Source organism: Dendrobium catenatum, unplaced genomic scaffold (genome assembly GCF_001605985.2).
Source record: "Dendrobium catenatum unplaced genomic scaffold, ASM160598v2 fragScaff_scaffold_501, whole genome shotgun sequence".
Classification (NCBI taxonomy): domain Eukaryota; kingdom Viridiplantae; phylum Streptophyta; class Magnoliopsida; order Asparagales; family Orchidaceae; genus Dendrobium; species Dendrobium catenatum.
In genome coordinates, this window is record NW_021318963.1 from 949,141 (window position 1) to 972,357 (window position 23,217).

Genomic DNA, 23,217 nt, shown 5'->3' on the forward strand with positions numbered 1-23,217 from the left:
AATTGATTTGATTTAATTTTAATTTAATTAAATTGATTTAATTTAATTAAATTGGAGTCTAATTTGAGTCGATTTTGTCTCGACGTCGATCGATCGAGTCGATCGAGCGCGATCGAGCCTAGTCGGGCTCGATCGGGGTCGAGTCGGTGCGAAATATTCGTCAACAGTAGACCTAAAAAGACTTGGTTAGAAAATATTAGGAATGACCTTTCTTTATTAGATTTAAACGAGAATTTGACTTTTAATAGGACACAATGGAGAAAAAGGATTCATGTAGCCGACCCCACATAGTGGGATAAAGGCTTGATGTTGTTGTTGTTGTTGTTGTTGTTCTACTGATGTCACTTTTAATCTAACCTTTCCGAAACACTCTTCCACATTAATTCTACCAACCCTAGTGCATCTTCTATCATATGTTTAAGACCCAAAACCACTTAAGTCAAAATTTTATTACTTTATCTTTAATAAGTACTACTCTCACCAATTGCAAATAACCATTTCTCACTTCATTGTTCATACTTTTATCACACCGTCCATCTTAAACACGACATCCACTTCTTTATTGCCTAATATTTAAACACACAGAAAAGAAAGCATAATTTCAATTTAAAAAAAAAATCTCTTTTAAATTTTCACAATATTCTCTTCCACATAATACTCTTAAAGCAATTAAATATTTCAACTACTTACCATTAACTCTTGAAGCTATGTCCTTAGTGAGATCCACACTTGTTTTACAATGAATTCGAAACACTTAAACCTATCCCATCAAGGGATTACTTGATCTTTTAGTAATATTGACTCATAACTCTCTAGTTAAAAGTCACTAAGCCTACATAATGTACTTATTTTTGTTCTATTAAGTATAAACATCTTATCTTCTAAAATTTGTATCCATTATTCTACCTTCACTCATTTAAAAAAAAATAGTCTCACCGTTTGATCACTACTATTTCAATAAGGTACCTAACAAATATCTAAAACAAAGATTTACACTTTTTTCATAAAAAAGGATAATATACTATCTTGAATGTATATACATGCACGCCTGTGTGCCCTTTCACCCGCATGCCTGTGTGCCCTTTCACCCGCCATGCATGCGCACACACAGACATACACATGCATAAATATGATTATACATATAAGAGAATATATACACAAAAAGACCAAAAAGAAGACATCCTATTAGAATAAAAACTAGTGTATGACCGCCTTAATATTTGAATAAAAGATCAACAACAACAACAACAACAACATCAAGCCTTTATCCCACTACGTGGGGTCGGCATATGCATGGTTTCATTTTATCAAATTTCAAGCCAAGTAAAATTATTAGAAGTGCCATAAAGTTTGACAATCATTTCTACCCGTTTAAACAAAATCTAAAATTTGATTCATCTTTCCCCTAAGCTTCATGCCAATTTAATGATTAAAAACTTTCGAACATACTTATACCAATTTAATTGCACTGAGAGTAAATAGGTCATCATAAAAATGAAAGTTACCATGAACGAGAAGAATAACCTTCCGCTCATCCTCATCTTCAAACTCCATTTGAACTTCCGTTCCTCTTACTGCTCCAGACCTCAAAAGCTGGCGGTCCTCCCACTGAGCATTATCAGCAGTTAATTGTGACAGCTTTTTACTCTGTGCAAAAGTCATCATGCTTCCATCCTTTCGAGTCTGCAACAAGCAATTGGAGTCAGTATGCCATTGAAAATTAGAATCTTCGTTATTACCATTCAAAAATGCTTCTAAATAATGTTTCATAGCAAGAGTTAATCATGGAACAAATGCCTTGACATAAGTATGAGAAATATGATAAAAACAAATAGTGCAAACTGAAGGAAATAATACATTTTGCTCAACCAATGAGGAAATGGATTCCTACTTCATATATCAAGATATATTGTGCCTTTGATAGTTATGAGGTATTCAATTCAAAATTCCACCCACCACATAGGCTAAGTGAGATTTCCTCTTAACTTGATATCCAACTTTTGAATCACCTCAAAAAATTTTATTTTAAATTTTATTGGATAATTATATGAATTCACCACCCAACAATTCAAAAAATATCCAATGAACTTCCTGTTGAAGCTACCAAGGTTTTAAAGGGCGAAATAAAAAATCTAGATATTTTGCCTTAGCGAGGTGAGGTGCAAGCTATGATGCACCGACACTCCGCTTAAAGAGGGTATGCAGTGTCAGACACGTATCGGACACGGACATGCGTCAGACACGGCATGGACATGTGTCCGACACGACATTGGAGTGTCGCAATTTAAAAAATTAAAATTAAAATCGGACACGCGTGTCCGGTTATTAAATGATAAAATCGTCCGTTCTATTTAGCCTTTCCACGAACGAGAAGCCCCATTTTTCCGATCCACGATAGAAATCATCCATGCAAGCCTCAAAGCGTAAGCCCCAAAACAAAAATAAAAAAATAAAAAAAAAAACTCATGAACTTGCAAATAATTCATAAAAATGATAAATAAAATAAAATAAAATATCAACACATTTACTTAATTCATCGTCATTAAAAAAACTATAAATCTCAATATTAAATGTTATTATAAAATGAAAGTTTGAAACGAGATTCAAGGTAAACACTCACTTGAAAACTTAAATGCACCATGAGGATCAAGATCCATTGCAGCCTCATTCACACTTTCATATTCTTTATAATAGAGTTGTATGTAATAATTATATCATCATTGAATTCTATATCATTATCATCCTCAAAACCTTCTTTAATTACAATTTTGTTTACTCCATATATCAATTAACATTGGATTCAAAGTAATATAAAAGAAAGCAACAAAATAATAACAAAACAAGTAATCCATTATATTTAAATCACCATTTAATTTTTTTGAAGCTCAAACTCCATTATGCTACTTTTTTTAAAATGATTGTAACGTAGAAGTTATTATCAATTCAATAGTGGTTTTAACATTAGCATTGATATCTTCATTCTCCTCATTATCAAAATCATTCATCCATCTTCAACTTTAAATCTTTCCCTTTTTTTTTTTTTGCTATTATTTATTCATCATTACATAATATATCATCGACAATCAAAGGATTCATTTCATCAACTGTTATTTGTTTTTATAATTTGAGGTGTTTATCTTTCAATTTTTAATTATAAAACCATTCAACTTTGTTCATTCGTCCTATAGCTAATTAGTTCCATCTCTTTATATAATAGAATAAAAATATATTATTAATAATAATATATAATAAAAATTTATAAAATTTAACTAGCATGAGGTACAACCTCTTGAGATGTTAAGCCTTAACGCACACACCAAGGTGTGAGCATCACTGGTTCAAGTGAGGATTTAAGCCTCAATGTACTCATTATGCATCTCAATTCAAGGTGCACTAAGAACGGTTTTTTAAACCATGGTAGCTAATAGTTCACCCAAAAAACAAACCTTTTTTTGGTGTAAGACATTCAACTAGGAGTTAGTTCTCAATTCCTTGAATTAATGATTTATAGGAAGATGTACTGAGCATATTCAGTTGCATAGACAAGCTCATAAACTATATTTTAAACTTTTGTATTTTATTGCATCACAAAAGCATGCATTTTACGTTGCATTATTATTTGCTAATACTCATAAATTGAATGCTAACTACAGAAATGAATTTGGCATACATGATGAAAGTTTTAAAGTTCTGATGATTGTTACTCATTACGTTGGTAAAAAAATGAGATATTATCTTCTTTTATATATGCCTTGCTTGATTACTGCACTGCACTAATAAAAATCTATCCACTAGAGCTTATGAACGTTACAATATAAATAGAAAGCTTGATCGTAATACTCATATGCTTGATTGGCCATCTAAATGCATATTAATCTTAATTACAATGCAGAAGATATACTTCCACTTCAAGTTATATTCGAGCAGTCCATATTCCCTAATTAAGATGGAGTATCTCATTTATTGCAATTAAACATGTACTAGTCCTATCATTAGCTCATAACCAATCTAGTCCTATCATTAGCTCATAACCAACATGAGATATCTTTGATTGCTACTGATAAGATTATAGCTGGACACCTATTTCCAATTTATTCATTATCAAGCTGGACCACCAATAAACGATACTAGGATGACACAGGAGCTTGTTCATGTGCACCCAATCTTCTTGAGGAATATCAAGAAGTAAAGCCTCTAGAGGAAAGGTTTCACCCCAAGAGAGTAGGTAGAGACCATTGAGCCTTTCCATCATTAATATCGATATAACATAAAATGTCAAGGAAGATTAGAAATTCCTAGATTTTATTTTTAAATACTTATATTTTTAATTAAATTTATTGTACTATTTTAAATAAATGTCCTTCCCCTCCCCTCAGTCACTCTCATTTACAAAAAAAAATCCGCACAACTTAATCTTCAAATCTTCTATCAATTCATCAAATGGAGTCATAAACCACATTAAGCTTACACTCTAGCTTAATAGCACGAACCATTATATAGTTAAGCTCCTTAAATTTGATAAATATTGTGGCTTGACATTTGTACATACATGAAGAAGCTCACAGGAATATTAAATCAATATCAAGGATAGTTCGTATGTATAGTTGTATACAAAGAAGACTATCATATAATTATATCGGTAAGTCTTCTATCAAATGTTAATTAATGTTTACCACACAATTAATCAAATAACACAAGACAACAGAATGTTTACCAGCCTTTTCGCCAACTCGGCCTCTTTCTTTTGAAAAGAAAAATCATCTCCCTGGAATAATGATGAGTTATAAGAATCAAACATTGTGTTGTGTTCTTCCCTGTCATACCTACATAAGTACAAAAAAGAGTAGATTAGATGTCTGGGTAAAAATCTGACAAGAATTTGATGATTAGGAAATGCATGCAATTGCAGAGTTGCCAGCATCTATAGGGCATGAACAAAATATAAACAATGAGCCAATATTATTTTACAAAACTACATCAGTAAGAGAACAGGCTTTGGCAGAAGCTAAACAAAACAAAAATTCAAACAGAAAGTAACATGCCCCTCCTAAAACAATGAATTTTGAAAATTTAAATTATGGAGAGCATCTGGAAAAAATTGCATAAAATTCACTGTGACTTTCAGCATGAATATGATTTCAAGATGAATCAGCATTTCAGTGACGTGGGGCTCTAGATCTAGAATCATCATATGAAAGAAAGCTAGTTTTCTAAATAGAAAGCTATTTGATATTTTCAGTGATCTGAAGGATTATCATTAATATTTTTCCTTTGTATTTGAGAATATTTAAATGATGTTGTACATTTCAGATAAAAATGATCAGATTTCACCAAAACAATGACAAACTATTATTAGAAATACAATGTATCAATTGTTCTATTTCAAGTGACGCTGGAAATTTTCATGTAACTAAGCTGCAAAATAATAAGCTCTATCTCAGAGACTTCAAAACACGAAATGTAGATTGAATCAAAATAAGGTTGATCGCATGCTCATTAGAAGGCATATTACATCGAATACAACTAAGGTCCTAGCAATTCAGGATGATTGAACTCAATAGTGGAAGCCCTTTATCTAGACTCGGGGTTTCCGAGTAAAGTTAAGTGGTTTCAACACTTCAACATACAAATATAAGGATTGTTTTCTTTTCCCAATTTTTCCATAGAGCAATAATTATTTGATGAATGACATTAACTTTATAATGGATGTGACATTCATAATTCAACTGTGAAGCTTAAGAAAAACAAAGGATTGCACCAAGCTGATTTGGTCCTTCTATTTTACCTTTCATTTAATACAACTTCTAATACCTCCCATTTTCTATTTTCTCTCGTTCCTTTTCATTATGTTCTCAATTTAGACATGTGATTGGACATTGTCAATAAGCAAGCTCTACAAAGAATAATAAAGAATAAATGATCCAACATTTTATGTCCTTAACACTTAGTATTAAGATCTGATCTTTTGTGACCTCAACACACTTCTAACATTAAGACTTCCTTCAAACCTTACAATCTTCTGAATTATAAGGTTTCATTTATTTGTTCGTAGTTATATAAATATTGACATTTTAGTTTCCTTCTAAATTGAATACTAAATATATAGTTTGCGTAAATGCTATAAAAAAATCCTCATTCAGCCTCTACTTTAATTTTTGTTAGGTCAATAGCCAATCCAAAAATTTATGCCAAAATTCAAAATATAAAGTTTGCTAGAGATAAAACATTCGCCAGAAGAGATGTCATTCCCAACTTGATTGTGGTGAAAAATAGACAAAAATTTGCTAAAATGTGACCCTTACTGAGTGGAGACAAGAAATTTAGATTATGATAAGAAGAAAGACTTTTGATGGGGACATCAGATTTCGACACGTGTACCATCGCCGGCGACGCAGATCGACGGCTACGATCCAAAGTCTCTATTTCTGATTTATTTACATTTTATGTCATGAGTGTATTTTCTTTAGTTTTCCTAGTTTGCCCTGAGGGCATTTATGTCATTTCAGTTATGTTTGTTTTGGCCTCCTTATATGAGGCATCATGCATTGTAATAGTTTAGTTTTTGATGAATGAAGAAATTTACTCCTTATTCTCTTTGTGAGTGCACTTCTCCTAAATCTCTTAGTGAGTTCAACGGAGAAACTAGATCTCTTTGTGAGTTCTAGATTTCGTCCAATTTTATTGTGTTGAGATCCGATTTTAAAGATAAAGAGGTGAGTGGAATCATAGCAACGAAAAATCCTTAGATTTTAGCTCTTCCCTTCCCCTCCTCTTATTGTCGCCGATCCCCTTGGAGTAGTCCAGGCCGCCGGCCTGCAAGGCTCAACCCACCGGCCTGCAAAGCTCCTCCCACCGGCCAACCCTCCGCCCAGCAGCCCGTCAACCTCCTGCAAGACCCCTTGCAGCCGACCACCCATGAGCCCATACCGCCGGCCCCTCTCTCCCTCCTCCAATTTTGAATTCCCCTCATTAATGACTTTCCTAATTAAGTCAAATTCCAATTTTGAATTCCCCTCATTAATGACTTTCCTAATTAAGTCAAATTAAATTAGGGAATTAATTAATGGGAGTTACAATCTTTTGAAATTCAAATTACCTCCTAATTTTATTTAAATTAGGGAGTTACATGAAGCAATTAAAATCTGAAATTAAAAAAAAAAATCAGATTTTGATTAATTACTAATGGTCCCCACCTATTTAAATCTCAAACCTCTCCCCTCTCTACATGGCCGGCCCTCCCTCATCTCTCTCCCCTTTTAATTTTTTTTAATACACCATTAACCCCTTCCCTCATAATCTTAATTTCAAATTCAAAATTCTGAAATTGAAATTAAGAGCACGCCAATTTCGAAAATCTGAATTAAATCTCATATTTTGAGCTTTTCTACCCCATAGCTCCACCCGCCCCTAGCCCCTCTCCAACCCGTGACCCTCCTCCCTCCACTTGCTCCCGGCTTGCTCAATCATCTCCCCTCTTTGTCTTCATCACTCACTACCACCATGCATGGCGGACCCCAAATTTGAATGGGGGCTTGTGTTCGAAGCTCACGGTAATCTCGACATCCAACAATCACCGTTCTTCGACGTGGGATTTGATTCCGACGACGACACCGTTGGAGCTTACTTGGATCGGATCCTACCGACCCTCATACACGTCATCGACAGATAAAGTCTAGACTACGAGTAGACCATTGACGGCCGCCCACCCGCTCCTCCAATTTTGGCTTCTTCCCCGGCGACGAGTCCTCTCGGTATCACCTGTCTACTAGTGGCATCGCTAAGTCTACTTACGATCCTCCTCCGCTAGCCACCACTTTCAAGAACGAGTGAAGGGCTTCAAGGTGAATGATCTAGATTTTAAATTTGAGGCTACGTTATCATTAGCTATTTGCATTACATAAATCTTTAGTGATTATTTTGCAAGTTCCTGTAATCTCTACATGTAATCTATTGTCGTTGCTTAATCTATTAACGTCATTTTCTTAAACTCAAAATTGAGCAAACAAAAAGTTATTTAGTAGCAAGGTAAAATTCATCGCTTCTATTAATTTCTCAAAGGCAATTCTTGTTCACCGCATATTGTTTCACATCAACTTTGCTAGATCATCAACCCTACTTATGTGTCACAACTTGATTGTAGCACAAAGGTTGACAATGATGCCAATGTTAATCGTAGATTGTAAAATAAACATATGTATTCTATATTAAAGAGAAAACCAAAACGTTGGATCTGCCATTGTTACGTCTTGATAATATCATTAATCCACCTAATTTGATTTAATAATGATTGATATGATACGCACTTAATTAACTTGATAGAATAAATATACTTAAATAGTATAATTAAAATATGTAACCATAAATAATATGCAAAAAAAGAATATAATGGAAAGTGGAAACATAAAGGTAGATTTTAAAAACTATGATCAAATCGGCCACTTATAACATTAAGACTAAAACTGTTTGGCAAAATTAAGAAAATATTAGACTTGTGACTTCAGCACCTCTAACATTAAGACTAAATTATTGGGCAACATGAGAATATTAGAATAAATGTGTCACAAAATTATGAATGATTGATTCAAATATGATTATATAAACGAAAGTATAGAAGTAACACCAAGTGAAGTGAAGTTTCATAGATATACACTTAGATGGCTTGGTATTTACGATGAAGGACAGAAGATGCCAAAATAAAATGTTGGATAAAATTAATGCAAAATTATTATGAAGAAAAGGGATTAGACTAAAAATAACATAGAAGTCGTGCCAAAAAAAATATCAGCATCATCATCATCACAAGCCGTCTCCTAACAATAAGATGTTAAACCTATTTTTAACAATACCGTTTACGTTAACTTAAGTCTAAAATTCTACTTCTTAATTCTCCATTACTTATTTTATATACACATCTAATAAGTGCATTATCTATCCTTAATGGTACATCCAAATCACCCAAGTTTGATTGCAATTATCTACAATAGAAGTCACTCCAATTATTCATTCAATATACTCATTCTTTAACTTATCTTTTCAAGCTTTGTCAAATATCCATCAAAACATTCTTATTTTAATCATGCTCATCTTATCCATCAATGGCTTTGTTACTATCTAACACTTAAACCAGTATAAAATTGTCACCCTAATTTCTTTTTTATACAATTTACCAAAAGTTTTCATGATATCATTTTATTGCATGTAAATCCTAAAGCACTTTCCATCTTAACCACCTAAACTTAACCCTATAAAGTATATCCTTTCTTCTACCTCATTCTTTAATAAATAGATCCTATATAATTAAACCTAACACACCAAGAAATTATTTTTTTCCTATGATACTATTGATTGATAACTAATAATATCACACCTACTAAAATTATATATCACATACTCAAACATTCTACTAGTTTCAAGGCATCTATCACCAAAATATTTTCCCCATTAGTCAAACTTTTCACTTGTTTTAGCATGTCTAAACACTGTTTAAAATTGCACAATAGGAGGTGCACCTAAGTGAAATCCCCCTCAAAACGTGTTAAGGCGGACGCCTTGAGCAGGTTTCGTGAGGCGTATGCCTTCATTTGACCTAGGCACGCCTCGTGCTCGTGAGGCGCACACCTCAAAATAACAAATATTTTTTAAAAAACATAAACCTAAATCAAAAGCAAGTTTTTAAACCTCATCCCATCATGTTGTTCAACTTTGTTTGCCTTACGTGATGTATAGTTTTGAATGATTCGCTAAAATCTTCTTCGCCTTCTTCGACAATGTTCCCTTCTTATCGGGTCAAAACTCAGAACAGTTCGACGACGTTCTTCTTGTTGGATCGGAAGTAACAACTAGAACTTTGCTCGCTGCAACAATAGCCATCTTTCTCCCCTTTCATGTGCTTCGTAATTGCCCGAATGTTGTTCGACTACGCCTGCTTGATCGAGTAGGCATCTTCTTCACCTCCTTCGACTTGTCTGTCAAAGCTATTGCTATTCGACTTTGATTGCCTCACATGAAGTATAGAGGTAAATAGGTGTTTCCAAAACTATTATTTCAAACTTGGTTAAACAGAGTAAGATATTTCTTTGTGAGTACTTGATATCAATTTGTAAAACTTTAAAAATTGTTTGTATTGATTTTTATCTTGTTGGATCTACTTAGCCTAAAGAGAAATATAGGGGTTGGGTGCCTCTATTAACCTAACCTGTAAAGAAAATAACTCCATTATTTTTTGGTGAATCATTTCTATTTATAAATAACATGGTTCAGTTAATAGTGATGCACAATTTTAGCATATTTTCTTATTAGAATACCAACATCATTTTTTATTTTTTAATGAATTTATTGAACTATAAGCGAAATGATTCATTTGGTATGTTATGATAATCTACTTCAAATTCTATGTTGATCACTTTGTTAACCATCATTCTAATGAATGATCGTTTTTTGTTTTTATTAGTGATTATCAATTATCTATAATTATTTGTACTTCAAATTATATTGTAAAAGGTCATTGAGTTTCTATTAAGTTGTTTGAGCAGTTTCATTATGGAGAAGGACTATGCATTGATTTCTATTTGAACACATTTACTTCGCCAGAAATAGAGAAGTATGGGTCTAATGTGATTTTACCTCTCTTAAACTTTAAGGAAACTAGTTTCAATGTTATTGGGAGAACCATTGCTAACAATCAACAGCATATGATTATGTAAACAATGATACATATTGTTGGCATAGATTTTTTTAATCATATGGCCAACACCATATTTTTTATTTTTTAACGAGTTTATTGACGTATATATTCCCCACATAGTAGGATAAAGGCTTGATGTTATTGTTGTTGTTGTTGTTGAAGTATATATTCAATTATTCATATAGTTTATTATATTTATCTTCTCTAAATTATATTTTGATCATTTTGCTAATCATCATTCTAAAGAATGATAGAGTTGTTTTTATTTATGCATCTCAATGGTCTATCTTTGTGTATACTTTTAAATTATATCATAACTAATACTTTTTATAATATTATTTATTTCAATTTGGCATATTGGAATCAAATTCATTGTTCTTGTGATGATCGCCAAAGCATGCATGCATGCATTTTTATGAGTTTCAATTTTTTTGTTCTTAACTTGTTATTACTATAGTAGAGAATGGCCAGAAGCAAGAATAAAATCACATCGGGTCATAGGAAGGACCCGACGTAGAAACATAGTAGTCAAGTTGACCTAGGAGACAGCAACAAGTCATGCGCATATTTGAAATGTAACAATTGTGAAAATGTGGTGAAAGGTGGTGTTACTAGAATGAAGGAGCACCTATCCGCATTGCACAAAAATGTCGCACAATCTGCCAAAGTACCTGATACCGTAAGGGAGGAGATCAAAACATAAATGAGATTGGTGGATGCTGCGAAGAAGCATGTTATGGGCTTTATATATAATGCTATGAATGAATCAAAAGAAAAGATTGTCATAACTTAGGAAGAGACAATGGTAGCTATAAAGATATATGGAATATCATTAATTGAAAAGTGGGAGCTACAGCTTCATCAGCACTTACATGTAACAGGTTGTTATCTTAACCCTCAGTATCAATATGCAGAAAATAGGTCAACAAATCATGAGATTAAATTAGGATTATACCATTATATGTATAGACTTATAACTGATTCAACTGACAGAGCAAATGTTGAAATGTAATTGGTACCTTTCAAGAATAATGAAGATTTTTTTTGGATTGCAACAGGAAAAGAACACTATTTACAAGCGATCTACAAGTAATTTAATTTTTTTTTTTGTTTTAATATATTATGTACTCATTTATTAGAAATTCATTCTACTAATTATATTCATTTATGTAAATTTAAGTTGAATGATGGATTCAATTTGGTGATGGCACTCTAGAACTGCTACGTTGCGCTATGAAACTTTTGGAATTAATTTGCTATTCATCTGGATTAGCTCATTAAGGATGAATTCTTTAGCGTACGTCATGTATAATAATTAATTTAAAGACAAGAACTTGAAGAAGAAAAGGCTGAAGGATGACAAAGACTCTTTGATTTGTGAGGACATTGCATTAGATGATGAGTAATTTGTAGATGATGAAGTGTTAATAACATCTTAATCGCGAGAGGAAGATTAAAATGTTGATTGCTTTGATGGTTATAAAAATAAAATATCTGCATCCAATGACGGCACTCTAGAACTGCTATGTTGCGCTATGAAAGTTTTGGAATTAATGTGCTATTCATCTGGATTAGCACATTAAAGATGAATTCTTTAGTGTACTTCGTGTATAATAATTGATTTAAAGACAAGAACTTGAAGAAGAAAGGGCTGAAGGATGACAAAGACTCTTTGATTTGTGAGGACATTGCATTAGATGATGAGTACTTTGTAGATGATGAAGTGTTAATAACATCTGAATCGCGAGAGAAAGATTAGAATGTTGATTGCTTTGATGGTTATAAAAATAGAATATCTGCATCCACCACCACCCAAGCACAAAAAGAACAAAACAAAAAAGGTATATAAAAAATTATTTTGTTTAAGCTTATTTATTTTGAAGTATTACTCATATTTATGTTGATGAAAAATATTTAGAGAAGAGGAAGAAAACTGATAATGACGAAGAAGAAGCAGATTGGGAGTCATTGCACTCCACAGATGATGAGGCAAGGGAGAGAGCAATTCATTATGGCGATGATTCAAATGAAGATCCCCTTAGTAATGATAGCATTGATAAGTTCTAAGTTGTTATACCATTATTATTTCTTTTAGGAATTAAATGTCAATGAGCAAAGAATTGGGAAAGAAAAACTTTGAGTTGAACAACATTTTATGTTGTTTTATTAGTGTGATGTTTGAATTTCAATTATATTTCATACAATTTATTGCTTGTCACTTTATGTCTTATGCATTTCTGTGTTTCATGCATATGTCAATTTATTTCTCATGTAATCCTTTAATATATTGTTTGGTTATTATACAAAAAAAATCTTCATTTTGACTTTACACAATTTTGGGATTTTGAGGCTTACGCCTCGCTTCACGGACTGAAAATGCCTCAATAGCAAATTGCGCAATTTTAAACCTTGTGTCTCAATGAACATAACTATCATCTGCAAAAGGTATGAATCAAGGCGCCTCACTTTGAACATTATTTTTTAAGCATGAAAAAAAAAAACAAATATAAAAAAATATGAATTCAATGTTGATATTTGATGTAATCCTACTATAGTTAAAAACTCTTCAATCACCCCACAACTACTACTAACGCTAATCAGTGATTCACAATGCTTATCTTCAATAACTTCAACATAACTAAAGCACATTTCTTCCACAATGCACTGCAAATTAATTCTTATGATACCCAATAATTTTCATTCTCAAGATCTTTCACTTTTCATTAATAGTTTTAACACCAAAGCTACTAACACAAAAGATTTACCTAGGATGAAACCAAATTGGTTCTCTGAAACTGACATAATTTTTTTATTCCACTAATCACCCCCATAACTACATTATATGATTAACAAATTTAATTCCACTAAAATTAACAAAATCTTAATCATCCCCTTCAATCTTAAATATGCATACCAAACTGCTCCTCCAATCATTTGGCATTCACTAAATATTATAAATTTCATTAAAAAGATTTATTAAACATATCATTGCAGTATCATTTATAATTCTCTAAATCTCAATAAATACCTTATAGAAATCAAAATATTTGCATTTATGCATATTTTTCAAAGCCAACTCTACTTCAATTTTTTAGAGCAATATATAATATACATCATTATTGTATTCATTATGCTCTTAAAATCTAACTTCTTTTTTAAATTTCATTTAATAATATCTCCAAATAGAATTTTCAACTTTCATGGAATATGTAAAGCATTGCAAATAAGTATATACTAAAACAAGAAAAATTATACTTAGAAATGTTAGAAATACATGACGTTATTGAAAGTAAGTATAGGATCATAATAAAAGCAAAAGAAGAGGAAATAAGAAATAAATTCCACAATAAATTGGACTGGATACCATGCACGGTCAGCATCATAATTCATCTCATGCAACATTTCCTCTGTGATCTCATAATGTTGGTCTGTAGCTGAAGAACTTCTGTCATTATCAGTAACCTAGCATGACACAAGAAAAACGATAAGCAAAACTAGAAAATTAAAAAATTAAAAAAATAAAACAAAGCCGCAATAAAAATCAGAACAATGGAATAAGTGTTTCGTCCAAATCTCCACATCTAATCAGATTGAATCCAAAAGCAGATTACAAGTATCGAATTGGCTTTGATTGCTAAAAGCCATACTAAGATGATCAAGAATGATCGATAAGTGAAACATAAAAAAAGGACACCGATGTGACAAGAACAGTTAGAGAGAGGCGTTGTCTGTCCTTGAATCTAAGAAGCATTGCCGCTTCAACAGCGGCACCTTGCTATCAGAATGCAAGTAAACTATTTGAATGTGTTCAGCCAGGTAGTCGTTGTATTCCACCTCACTTGCGTGCATATTCATAACACTTCCTTCTATAGAAACTGAAATTTAGAGACGTACATGAGAAAGTTGTTTGGTTGGCAGTCAAGAAATAATACTTCCTACTTTCTATTTATTGATTTTACCGGAAGTGGAAACATTCGCAAATATAGCAACCATTCTCTTCCCCTCTTCAACATCATGAAAACTAGTGGCATGTATGATCTCATATACTTGGAATTAGAATATCACTGGATCATTCATTGGAAGCAAAAAAATGCCTTGATATAGGATTTGATAGCACAGTGAGCCAAAAGACCTAAATTTTGATACATGGATTAATCGTGATCTCCCTTCCTATACATATATATATATATATATATATATATAGTTTGCTCCTTGTAAGAGGAGAATGACAATTCTCCAAGCATTTAACTTTCAAAGCATAAGCGTCAGGACATGTCTTTCAACCTTCAAAGCAAGATTATTAATCATTTTCAATATTATTAAAACTAAGAACATGTACAATTCATGCAATCATAAGATCAACTAATCATCCATTAGATGCTCTTAAAAGTTTTAAGGATGGTTTGGATTACACGTCAGGACATGTCTCATTTTCAGTTTCACAGAATGCTTGATGGGCACTTTAATGATTACAAAATCTATGAAATTATATTCATAAGCAATTTTCATGGCACAGATGAAAAAATGTTGCGATACTTCTAACCTTATGATATATATGTAAAGATAAAAATGTCGGAGGAAAAGAGTCATTCTCCTTACAACAACAAGCCTTTATCTCACTACATGGGGTCAACAACATGAATCATTTTTTCTCCACTGTGCCCTATTAAGATACAAATTCTTATTTAACACTCATTCCTGAGTTTCAAACCTTGGATATGAAAAGTGGAGGATTTCGTTAAGTAGTTGAGAGCCAGCATAAAATTTGTTGAACAATCATGACATGAATCCTTTAATACAAAAGGTCATTCTCCTTCAAAAAAATAAATTACAATCATTACAAAATTGTGTGTATCATATGTGGTGGTATTATGTGCGCAAGTTTTGCATGCAATCATTCGCATGAGTCTTCCGAGCAACTTCAATAAGGCCCCAAAAACAACAAACAAATAAATGATATGGAAATCCTAATATTCTGAAGCCCAAAGGATCATTTTATAGCTCAGACATACAGCATGAGTTGCCCACTTTTGTGCTCAAAATTAAATAAAAAAATTCATATAAATTACAAAATTAACGATATTAATATTTAATCATCAATTTCTTAACCCAACTATATTGGCATCACATACAAAAATTGCTTTCATCAATATGGATATGAATGAAACTTTTAAATGGATTAATTTGCACAAAAAAATAAAAAAATCACACAATACGGCAACCTAAAAAATTGTGAATACCTACGGGAAACAAATGGCATTATTTTAATCACTTGAAGATATCACAACTACAAAAGAACATTACTCTTCAACATCAATGAACAAAATAAAGCCATATCTTTTATAAAAACGGAAAAATAAAAGATTAGAATTCAAACTTAGTTGGAAAACTACCTCTGAATTTGATGCAACTGAAAAGGAAAGCTGATGCGACCTTCCAACTTGGCGAGAGCCTGAAGCTCTTTTTGAGAAACCACCAGAGGCTCGGATAGGCTCTGGGGAAGGTGCAGCAGAATCCCAAGGAGAAGCTGTAACTTAATCAATGATTTGGTTAGAAAGAATAGACAGACGGTTAAACATAGGAACAAAATTTTTTAATTGAGATTAAACTTTGCTAACTCTAATATTTCATACCTGCAAATCTGGGCGTTTGACTGCCCAAATAAGGAGAAACCAAACGTGCATCAGGAGAAGCACCAGCTAGCATTGGAGATCGGGATGCATGTCGTGGCCTATGAGAGACAGAATATCTCTCTCTACTTTCTCGACGAGGCGTATCCTCCCAATCATTTCTTTTATCATCCCAGTCAAATCTAACTGCAAAAATCAAACACACAACTTGTTTAGAAGGCATAGATAGACATAAGTTCAAATCCTAAATTACAAAAATTAATTCAATATGTGCATAAAAACGTAGGTTAGCTTTAGAAGACCTGGCGTCCTTGGAGGATGTTCATGTCTTCTGCGTTTCTTTTCACTATCAATTGCATACTTCTCACTTGTAGAGCTCCTATTGCCCGTTCTTTCTCGATAATGTTCTTTGTCATCCTTGCTTCTTCGTTCATCCACCATCTTATGGTATATACGACCATGAGTGAGAAAACTACTAGAACTTCCCGAAGTGGATGCCTGAGTGACATAAAATGAACATGAAAAAGAGACTCATTAAAATTAGAAATCATGGGTGCATAACTTGAAAGGTTATTTAAACACAAACTAGATTTAACCATAACATATAAGACAATATATATGAAATGTATTAAAAAATAATGACACTTTTTTCTACTAACAAAATCTCTTTAGCCTACACACATTCCTAACAACAATATAATTATGGCAATGGCATACTACACTAATTAATATTTTCCTAGTGATTTTTGCCGCATTAGAAGTAATATCAACCAATAAAATGTGAATAGATTACACTGGATTTTCTACTATGGCAGAGTCTGCTTGCAGCTTAAATGGTTTCACACAGCACTAATTCATAATGCTGAGAAATTTTTCTTGGAGTAAATTAAAAAAATATTCAGTACATTTTAGAGAATTTGACAACGATAAAAATTATTCTCTTAAAATTTATTATTAATGTTATACACATAAGTTTGTCTCTTATCATTAGGATTATAACATATTTATTTAAAAACAAGGGGCATTCTTGCCATTGGTCAAATATCAACTTCCTCTCTGATCACAAAATCAGTTACATTAATTTATGTTGGGCCAATACATAACAAACTGAGCAAATGGGCAATCCATGTCCTGTATGAGAAGCTGTCTTCTATTTTGTTGAATGCAAAATAAGATTCACAAACAACATAGCAAATGCATATGACTTTAAAGTAATGTCATGCAAAAGGACTTCAATTAGCCCTGAGAACATTATATGGGAGAAGCCAGAGAAGCTCATGTTAACTACACAAGCCAAAATGGGCCATGTGATACTAGGTTAGGAAGAGAATTTCCCTGAACTCCCTTGCTTAACTCTTGGCTCAATCATGAACAATGAAAAACGGAACTTCAATTTCGACTGAATAAATCAAATTGTCTTTGTTGAGAGGCAATTTACGATGCAATCTTCAGACATTTAAGGCTACAAAATAGATTTCTTAAGTGCTTACATCATATAATAGTATGTCGCATTTGAGCAACTTGCAAATCATGGTTGAACCAAGAGGTTCACCCATATTGATTCACGCCAAGTTTTATGCAAGTTGGCCATCAAGATTAGCTATAATAATTTGAACTAGGGTTAGTTTTGCTAATCTTAATTAGAGATGCAGACTCTCCTTTGGGGCTACTTCAGCAATGACTACTATAGAGATTGTCGTTACAAGTTTCCAGCAACTATTCTTGTGTAGCACATGAAGGTGGTCCTATCACTAGAGCAAGAACACATAAAGCACAAGCACGTGAAGGTGGTTCTAACACTAGAGCATGATAACATAAAGGTTGACATCATTTTGTATTGTGCTTTTTATATTTTTCATGTTTGGTGTTGTAAAATGTTGTGGACAACATAGTGTTGTAATTTGCTTTGCAAATGATCAATGTGGGTAATTTACTTTGTTAGTGCTTAATATGTTAATTTTAAGTCTTGGTGAAGGAAACAAGGGCCAGAAATACTAGTGTACATGACACGAGTGAGGTGGTTGCAGATGGTTACAAGTGGGACATGTATGGAGCATGGGGCCAACCCCTCCATCCTTCCAATTCACTCCTTTGTTTTGAATTTGAATGAAGAAATGTGTCTCTTCAAGTTCGGTTAGTTGTATAAAAACTCAATTTGGTTGAAATGAATTAGTTTTTGGTTGCTTACAAATTTTGGAAAAAAACACAAGATGTTTGGCGGCACACCAATACGAGGGGAATGGGTGATCCTCTAGAAGACTAGAACCTCTACTTTAGTGACTAGAATTATAATTTTCCAACAATTTTTTTACTGAAATCTTTTGTAATTGTATTTTACAGTATATACTCCATCTTAGAAAAATCCAAGTCAAACCCCATTGTGAGGGTTCGCCAAATTTTCCAAATCTCCTGAGCCAATTTCACTCTTGCAAGCATTTGATCAACCTAGCCCCATAAAACTCCACCAAAATCTTAAGATCTTTAGTACATATGCTATACTTCAATAACCCTAAATTTATTTGGGATTGTTCCAGTCAAAATTCTGAAAAACAATTCAACCCTAGCCTTATTTCTTATTTGACGCTCTAGTCCTATAACTAGCTTCCAATCAGCAAAAAAAAACATTAATAAAAATAAAACTCCACAAAAAAAAATCTCAAACCTTCCAGATATTATATTGGGAATGTCCTTGAACTATTCCAAGTGAAATTTTTGAATTCCACCTGATCCATAGAAAATCACAGCTAAATACTCAACATTGGCATGTTCTGGACAGAACTAACAAATACTATGACGGGGGGGCACCTTGTGGGGCCTAGGTGAATTAATATTTATTATGTGAGGAGAAATCAAGGGAGAAATAATTAGGAAAATTTATTTAGGGAAAGATGGCTGAACTGAATTTATATTGGAGAGGAAATTAGGAAAGGTTTATATAAGAAAAGATGGCTAATTTGAATTCAAATTTGGGAGGTAATTAAGAATGTTTTATTTAGAGAAAGAATGTTGAGCTGAATTCATATTTGGGGGAATTAGGAATGTTTTATTTAGGAAAAAGAGGATGATTTGAATTCAAATTTGGGAGGGAAATATGATGGTTTATTTACGGGTAATTAGGTAGTTTTATTTTGATTATGCAGAATTTGTATTTGATGTAGTTTTATTCAGTGAGTTCCTAGCAACAGCTAGGGTTTGTGAGAGAGTTGATCTACCTCTCGAATAGTAGATCCATTGTATCTTGCTTGCTTTTGAAAAAGAAATCCAAAAAAAAAAACGCATTATCTGTGTTCCTACAAGTTTCTTCTCTCTTGTTTGTTCTTTTTACTTCCAAGATGCATCACTACTTCCAAAGCACATTATACCTACCAAATCATTTATACTTAACAAACTCTCCAAAATTAAAGTAGATATCCTCACCTACAAATCAAGTGCAAGGTCACTGGATTTAGAGTTCTTGAGAGAAAATACCATAAGGTAGAAGATTGTGTTTACAATTTTGGATAGACTACAATATGTGTTGGCCTACCATCCTAATTCTATAAACTTGACCCCCTACTTAAGTTAACTCTGCCCAGTTGAGCCTTATTTTTCTAATAATCTTAGAAGAGTCCATCATCCACCAATGGATCACATCCGCGATCTAAACTTCACCACCAACACTCATCATTTCCTATAGCAATTAGCCCATCATTACAAGTTTTCTTGGCTTCATTTCACATTGGGGGCTACAGGATCAACACTGCTACTGCAAAAACAAGTCATGCATGGGTTTTTTATACTTCATTGGGCATTCCATTCAAATTTCGAAATTGAGTCTAATAAATTGCTCGGGACCTAATTTTATGCTAACCTTATCTACTACTTAAGGCATAAAAAATACATCTCTCTGGGCGCTATCTCCTCCCTCTCGTGGGCCATATGACACCTACCTAGTAGCAGACAAGTTTTGGCAATTCGCACTAGCAAAGAAATTATCTGAGAAGCTTTGCATGGTGAAAACCTTAATTAGGGTTTCAAAAGAATTCTTGAAAGATAAGGATCACTTATTTATCCTCTTGATTGCATCTCCATAGATACTTATATGCTTCCCAATTAAATCCTATAAGAGAATCCTTAAATATGGCATGACTTCAAACACTTGTTATCAAAATGCATAAAAGCTACTATGTAAGAAAATTAGGGAAATCTGAAGTCTGCATTATTAGAAAAGTGGGTACAACACAAGAGAAAGCAAATTTAATAATTGACAATTACAGTTTGCACCATCTATACCTAAAACCATTACTTCATCTTTGGGGTGTCTGAAGCACCAAAGGAGAGCAGGGGTTTGGGTTGCCCCTCCTTGATGATTGGGTCCCCTTAGAGAGAAGGGCCTGAGGTCAATAACAATGAGAAACCAAACACCAGACTCATAGCAATTCAACATCCTCGTGATAGCGAGCAAACTGCCATATATTAGGTTCAAGGGAAGGCGAAAGGGCTCACAACCAACTATTTTTCATACATTGATGTGATGGACCCACCAACCCACCAATTTGATTGAGAGTGAATTAGGAAGTTTCTTAATCAAGAGAGAGTTGTTTAGGAAGGTTCTTAATCTAAGGAGAATTGTTTAGAAAAATTTTAATTACAATTGCAGCGAATTCTTTAGGATAAGAGATCTAATTTGAATTCAAGATCTAAGAGGGAATTTAGGGAAAGTGAGAAGGAATCAAGAGGGAATTGTTTAGGGAAGTTTTAATTACAAGGATTTAGGACAAGAGATCTAATTTAAATTCAAATATTAGATAAAATTATTCAGAGAAAGGGGGCTAATTTGGAAGGGAATTAGGTATAATATCAAAAAATTTCAAAAAACGTAAGAATAATTTTGGCATGAAATTTTCCTCAAAATATACTCATTTTATCTCCTCCCCCCCAAGTAAAATGTCAAAGTTGTTTTCATTAATTTTTTTTTAAAATTTTGAATATTTTGATATCTAAGTGTATATATATAGATATATTAATTTAATCGTTAAATCAATTAATAGTTGATTAACATTCAATTAAATGTTTACTAAAATGGATTATTAATTTTTAAGAATTGTCGCATGCAAATAGATAATTCATTTAATAAAAAAGTAGCTAGTGATTTTAAAAATATTACAAAAGATGTTCTTGGAGTATCAAAGAGAAAAGCTCCTACGGGTAAAAATAGTTAGTGGTGAAAGCAAAATGTGCAAGAAAAGATAAAAAAAATAAGAAGATTTGTTATAAAAATTGATTTAGATATAAAAATTCTGATAATTATAAAAGATATAAAGAGAACTGTAAGGAGTCGAAAAAAGCAATATGCGATGCAAAGATTTTAGCTTTAATTACATACTAAAAAGGGCAAAATAAATAGGTATAAGTTAGCCAAACATAGAAATAAAAGTAATCAGGATTTAGTTCAAATGAAGGGTATTAAAAATGAGGATTAAAAAGTGCTTTTATTAGAAGAGGATATTCAACGAAGGTGAATGAGATATTGTTATAAACTCTGCATTGAAGATTATGAGAATACGATTGACTTTAGAGATCTTAGAACTCTAAATGAAAGGAAAGATTTTTGTTTTTATCAGCGTATTAGTAAAACCGAAGTCAGAGAGGCTTTAAAGAAAATGAAGTTTGAAAAAGCTGTTGGATCTTATGATATTCAAATAGAGGGCTGGAAATGCTTAGGAGATGAAGGAATTCTTCACTTACTAAACTTTTTAATATTATTTTGAAGAAAAAAAAGATGTCAGATGAGAGGAGAATGAGTGTGTTGATTCCTATTTTTAATAATAAAGGTGATGTACAAGATTGTGCGCATTATGGAGGAATTAAGTTAATGTGTCATAGTTTAAAACTATGGGAGAGTTATGGAGCATAGGTTGCAGCATGATATTAATGCTTCTCAAAATTAATTTGGATTCATACCGAGTAGATCTACTATGGAAGTTATACATTTATAGAGATATTTTATAGAGAATTATAGAGAGAATAAGGAGGATATACATATAATATTTATTGATTTAGAGAAAGCATATGATAAAGTTCCAATAGAAGTGTTATGGAGAGTTCTACAAAGGGGTTAATGATGCTTAAATTCAAGTCATTAAGGATATGTATGCAGGAGTTGTTACTTGTGTTCAAACACAAGGTGATTTGACCAAGTATTTTCCCTATTTCAGTTGGATTGCATCAAGGACTAGCCTTAAGCCCATATCTTTTTGCTTTAGACATGGATGTTCTCACTAGATACTTACAAGAAGTTGGACATTGGTGTATGCTTTTTGCTGATGATCTTCTTCTTGTTGATAAGACTAGAGAGGGATATGAAGGTAAACTTGAATTATGGAGGTCAACCTTAAAGTCTAAAGGTTTTCATTTGAGTAGATCTAAAATTGAATATATGGAGTGTAATTTTATTAATAATAGTTCTTCGGGAAGATTATGGCTTTGGGTGATCAAGTCATTAATAAGAATACACGTTTTAGATAGCTTGGGACTATTGTTCAAAGAGATGGTGAAGTAGATGGAGATATTATTAGTAGAATTCAAGTTGGATGGTTGAAGTGGAGGAATGCATTGAGTTTGTCGTGTGATAGAAAAGTCCCTCTCAAACTTAAGAAAAATTCTATAAGATGATGATTAGACCTGCAATGCTTTATGGTGCAAAATGTTGGCCATTAAAAGAGAAGTATAATATTAAGTACAATGTTGCAGAGATGAGGATGCTCAGGTGGATGGGTGGCTTTAGACAGGATACGAAATGAGCATAAACGTGAACAGGTTGGAGTAGCTCCATTAGAAGATAAGATGCTCCATTATAAGATAAGATTAGAGAGAGTCACCTTAGATAGTTTGGTCATATAAAATGTCAACCTTCCGATGACC

At 32.7% G+C, this 23,217-nt stretch overlaps 1 protein-coding gene and 2 non-coding genes across 5 annotated transcripts in view; 2 read left to right on the forward strand and 1 right to left on the reverse strand.

Moving 5' to 3' along the window:
• LOC110094953 (pre-mRNA-splicing factor ATP-dependent RNA helicase DEAH7) overlaps positions 1 to 23,217 on the reverse strand; it is a 59,055-nt gene that overhangs the window by 24,990 nt on the left and 10,848 nt on the right. For all 3 annotated transcript variants that reach the window (XM_020820302.2, XM_020820303.2, XM_028694536.1), the window contains 6 exons: positions 16,617 to 16,812; positions 16,318 to 16,500; positions 16,078 to 16,211; positions 14,049 to 14,146; positions 4,715 to 4,823; positions 1,506 to 1,683 (listed from right to left, as the gene is read on the reverse strand). In XM_020820302.2, the coding sequence (XP_020675961.1) occupies positions 1,506 to 1,683; positions 4,715 to 4,823; positions 14,049 to 14,146; positions 16,078 to 16,211; positions 16,318 to 16,500; positions 16,617 to 16,812 (898 nt within the window). The remainder of the gene's footprint in view (positions 1 to 1,505; positions 1,684 to 4,714; positions 4,824 to 14,048; positions 14,147 to 16,077; positions 16,212 to 16,317; positions 16,501 to 16,616; positions 16,813 to 23,217) is intronic.
• Positions 10,160 to 10,277, forward strand: LOC114579564. The gene has a single exon (XR_003700607.1). It is a non-coding gene; the product is annotated as a small nucleolar RNA snoR74 (small nucleolar RNA).
• Positions 10,595 to 10,717, forward strand: LOC114579563. The gene has a single exon (XR_003700606.1). It is a non-coding gene; the product is annotated as a small nucleolar RNA snoR74 (small nucleolar RNA).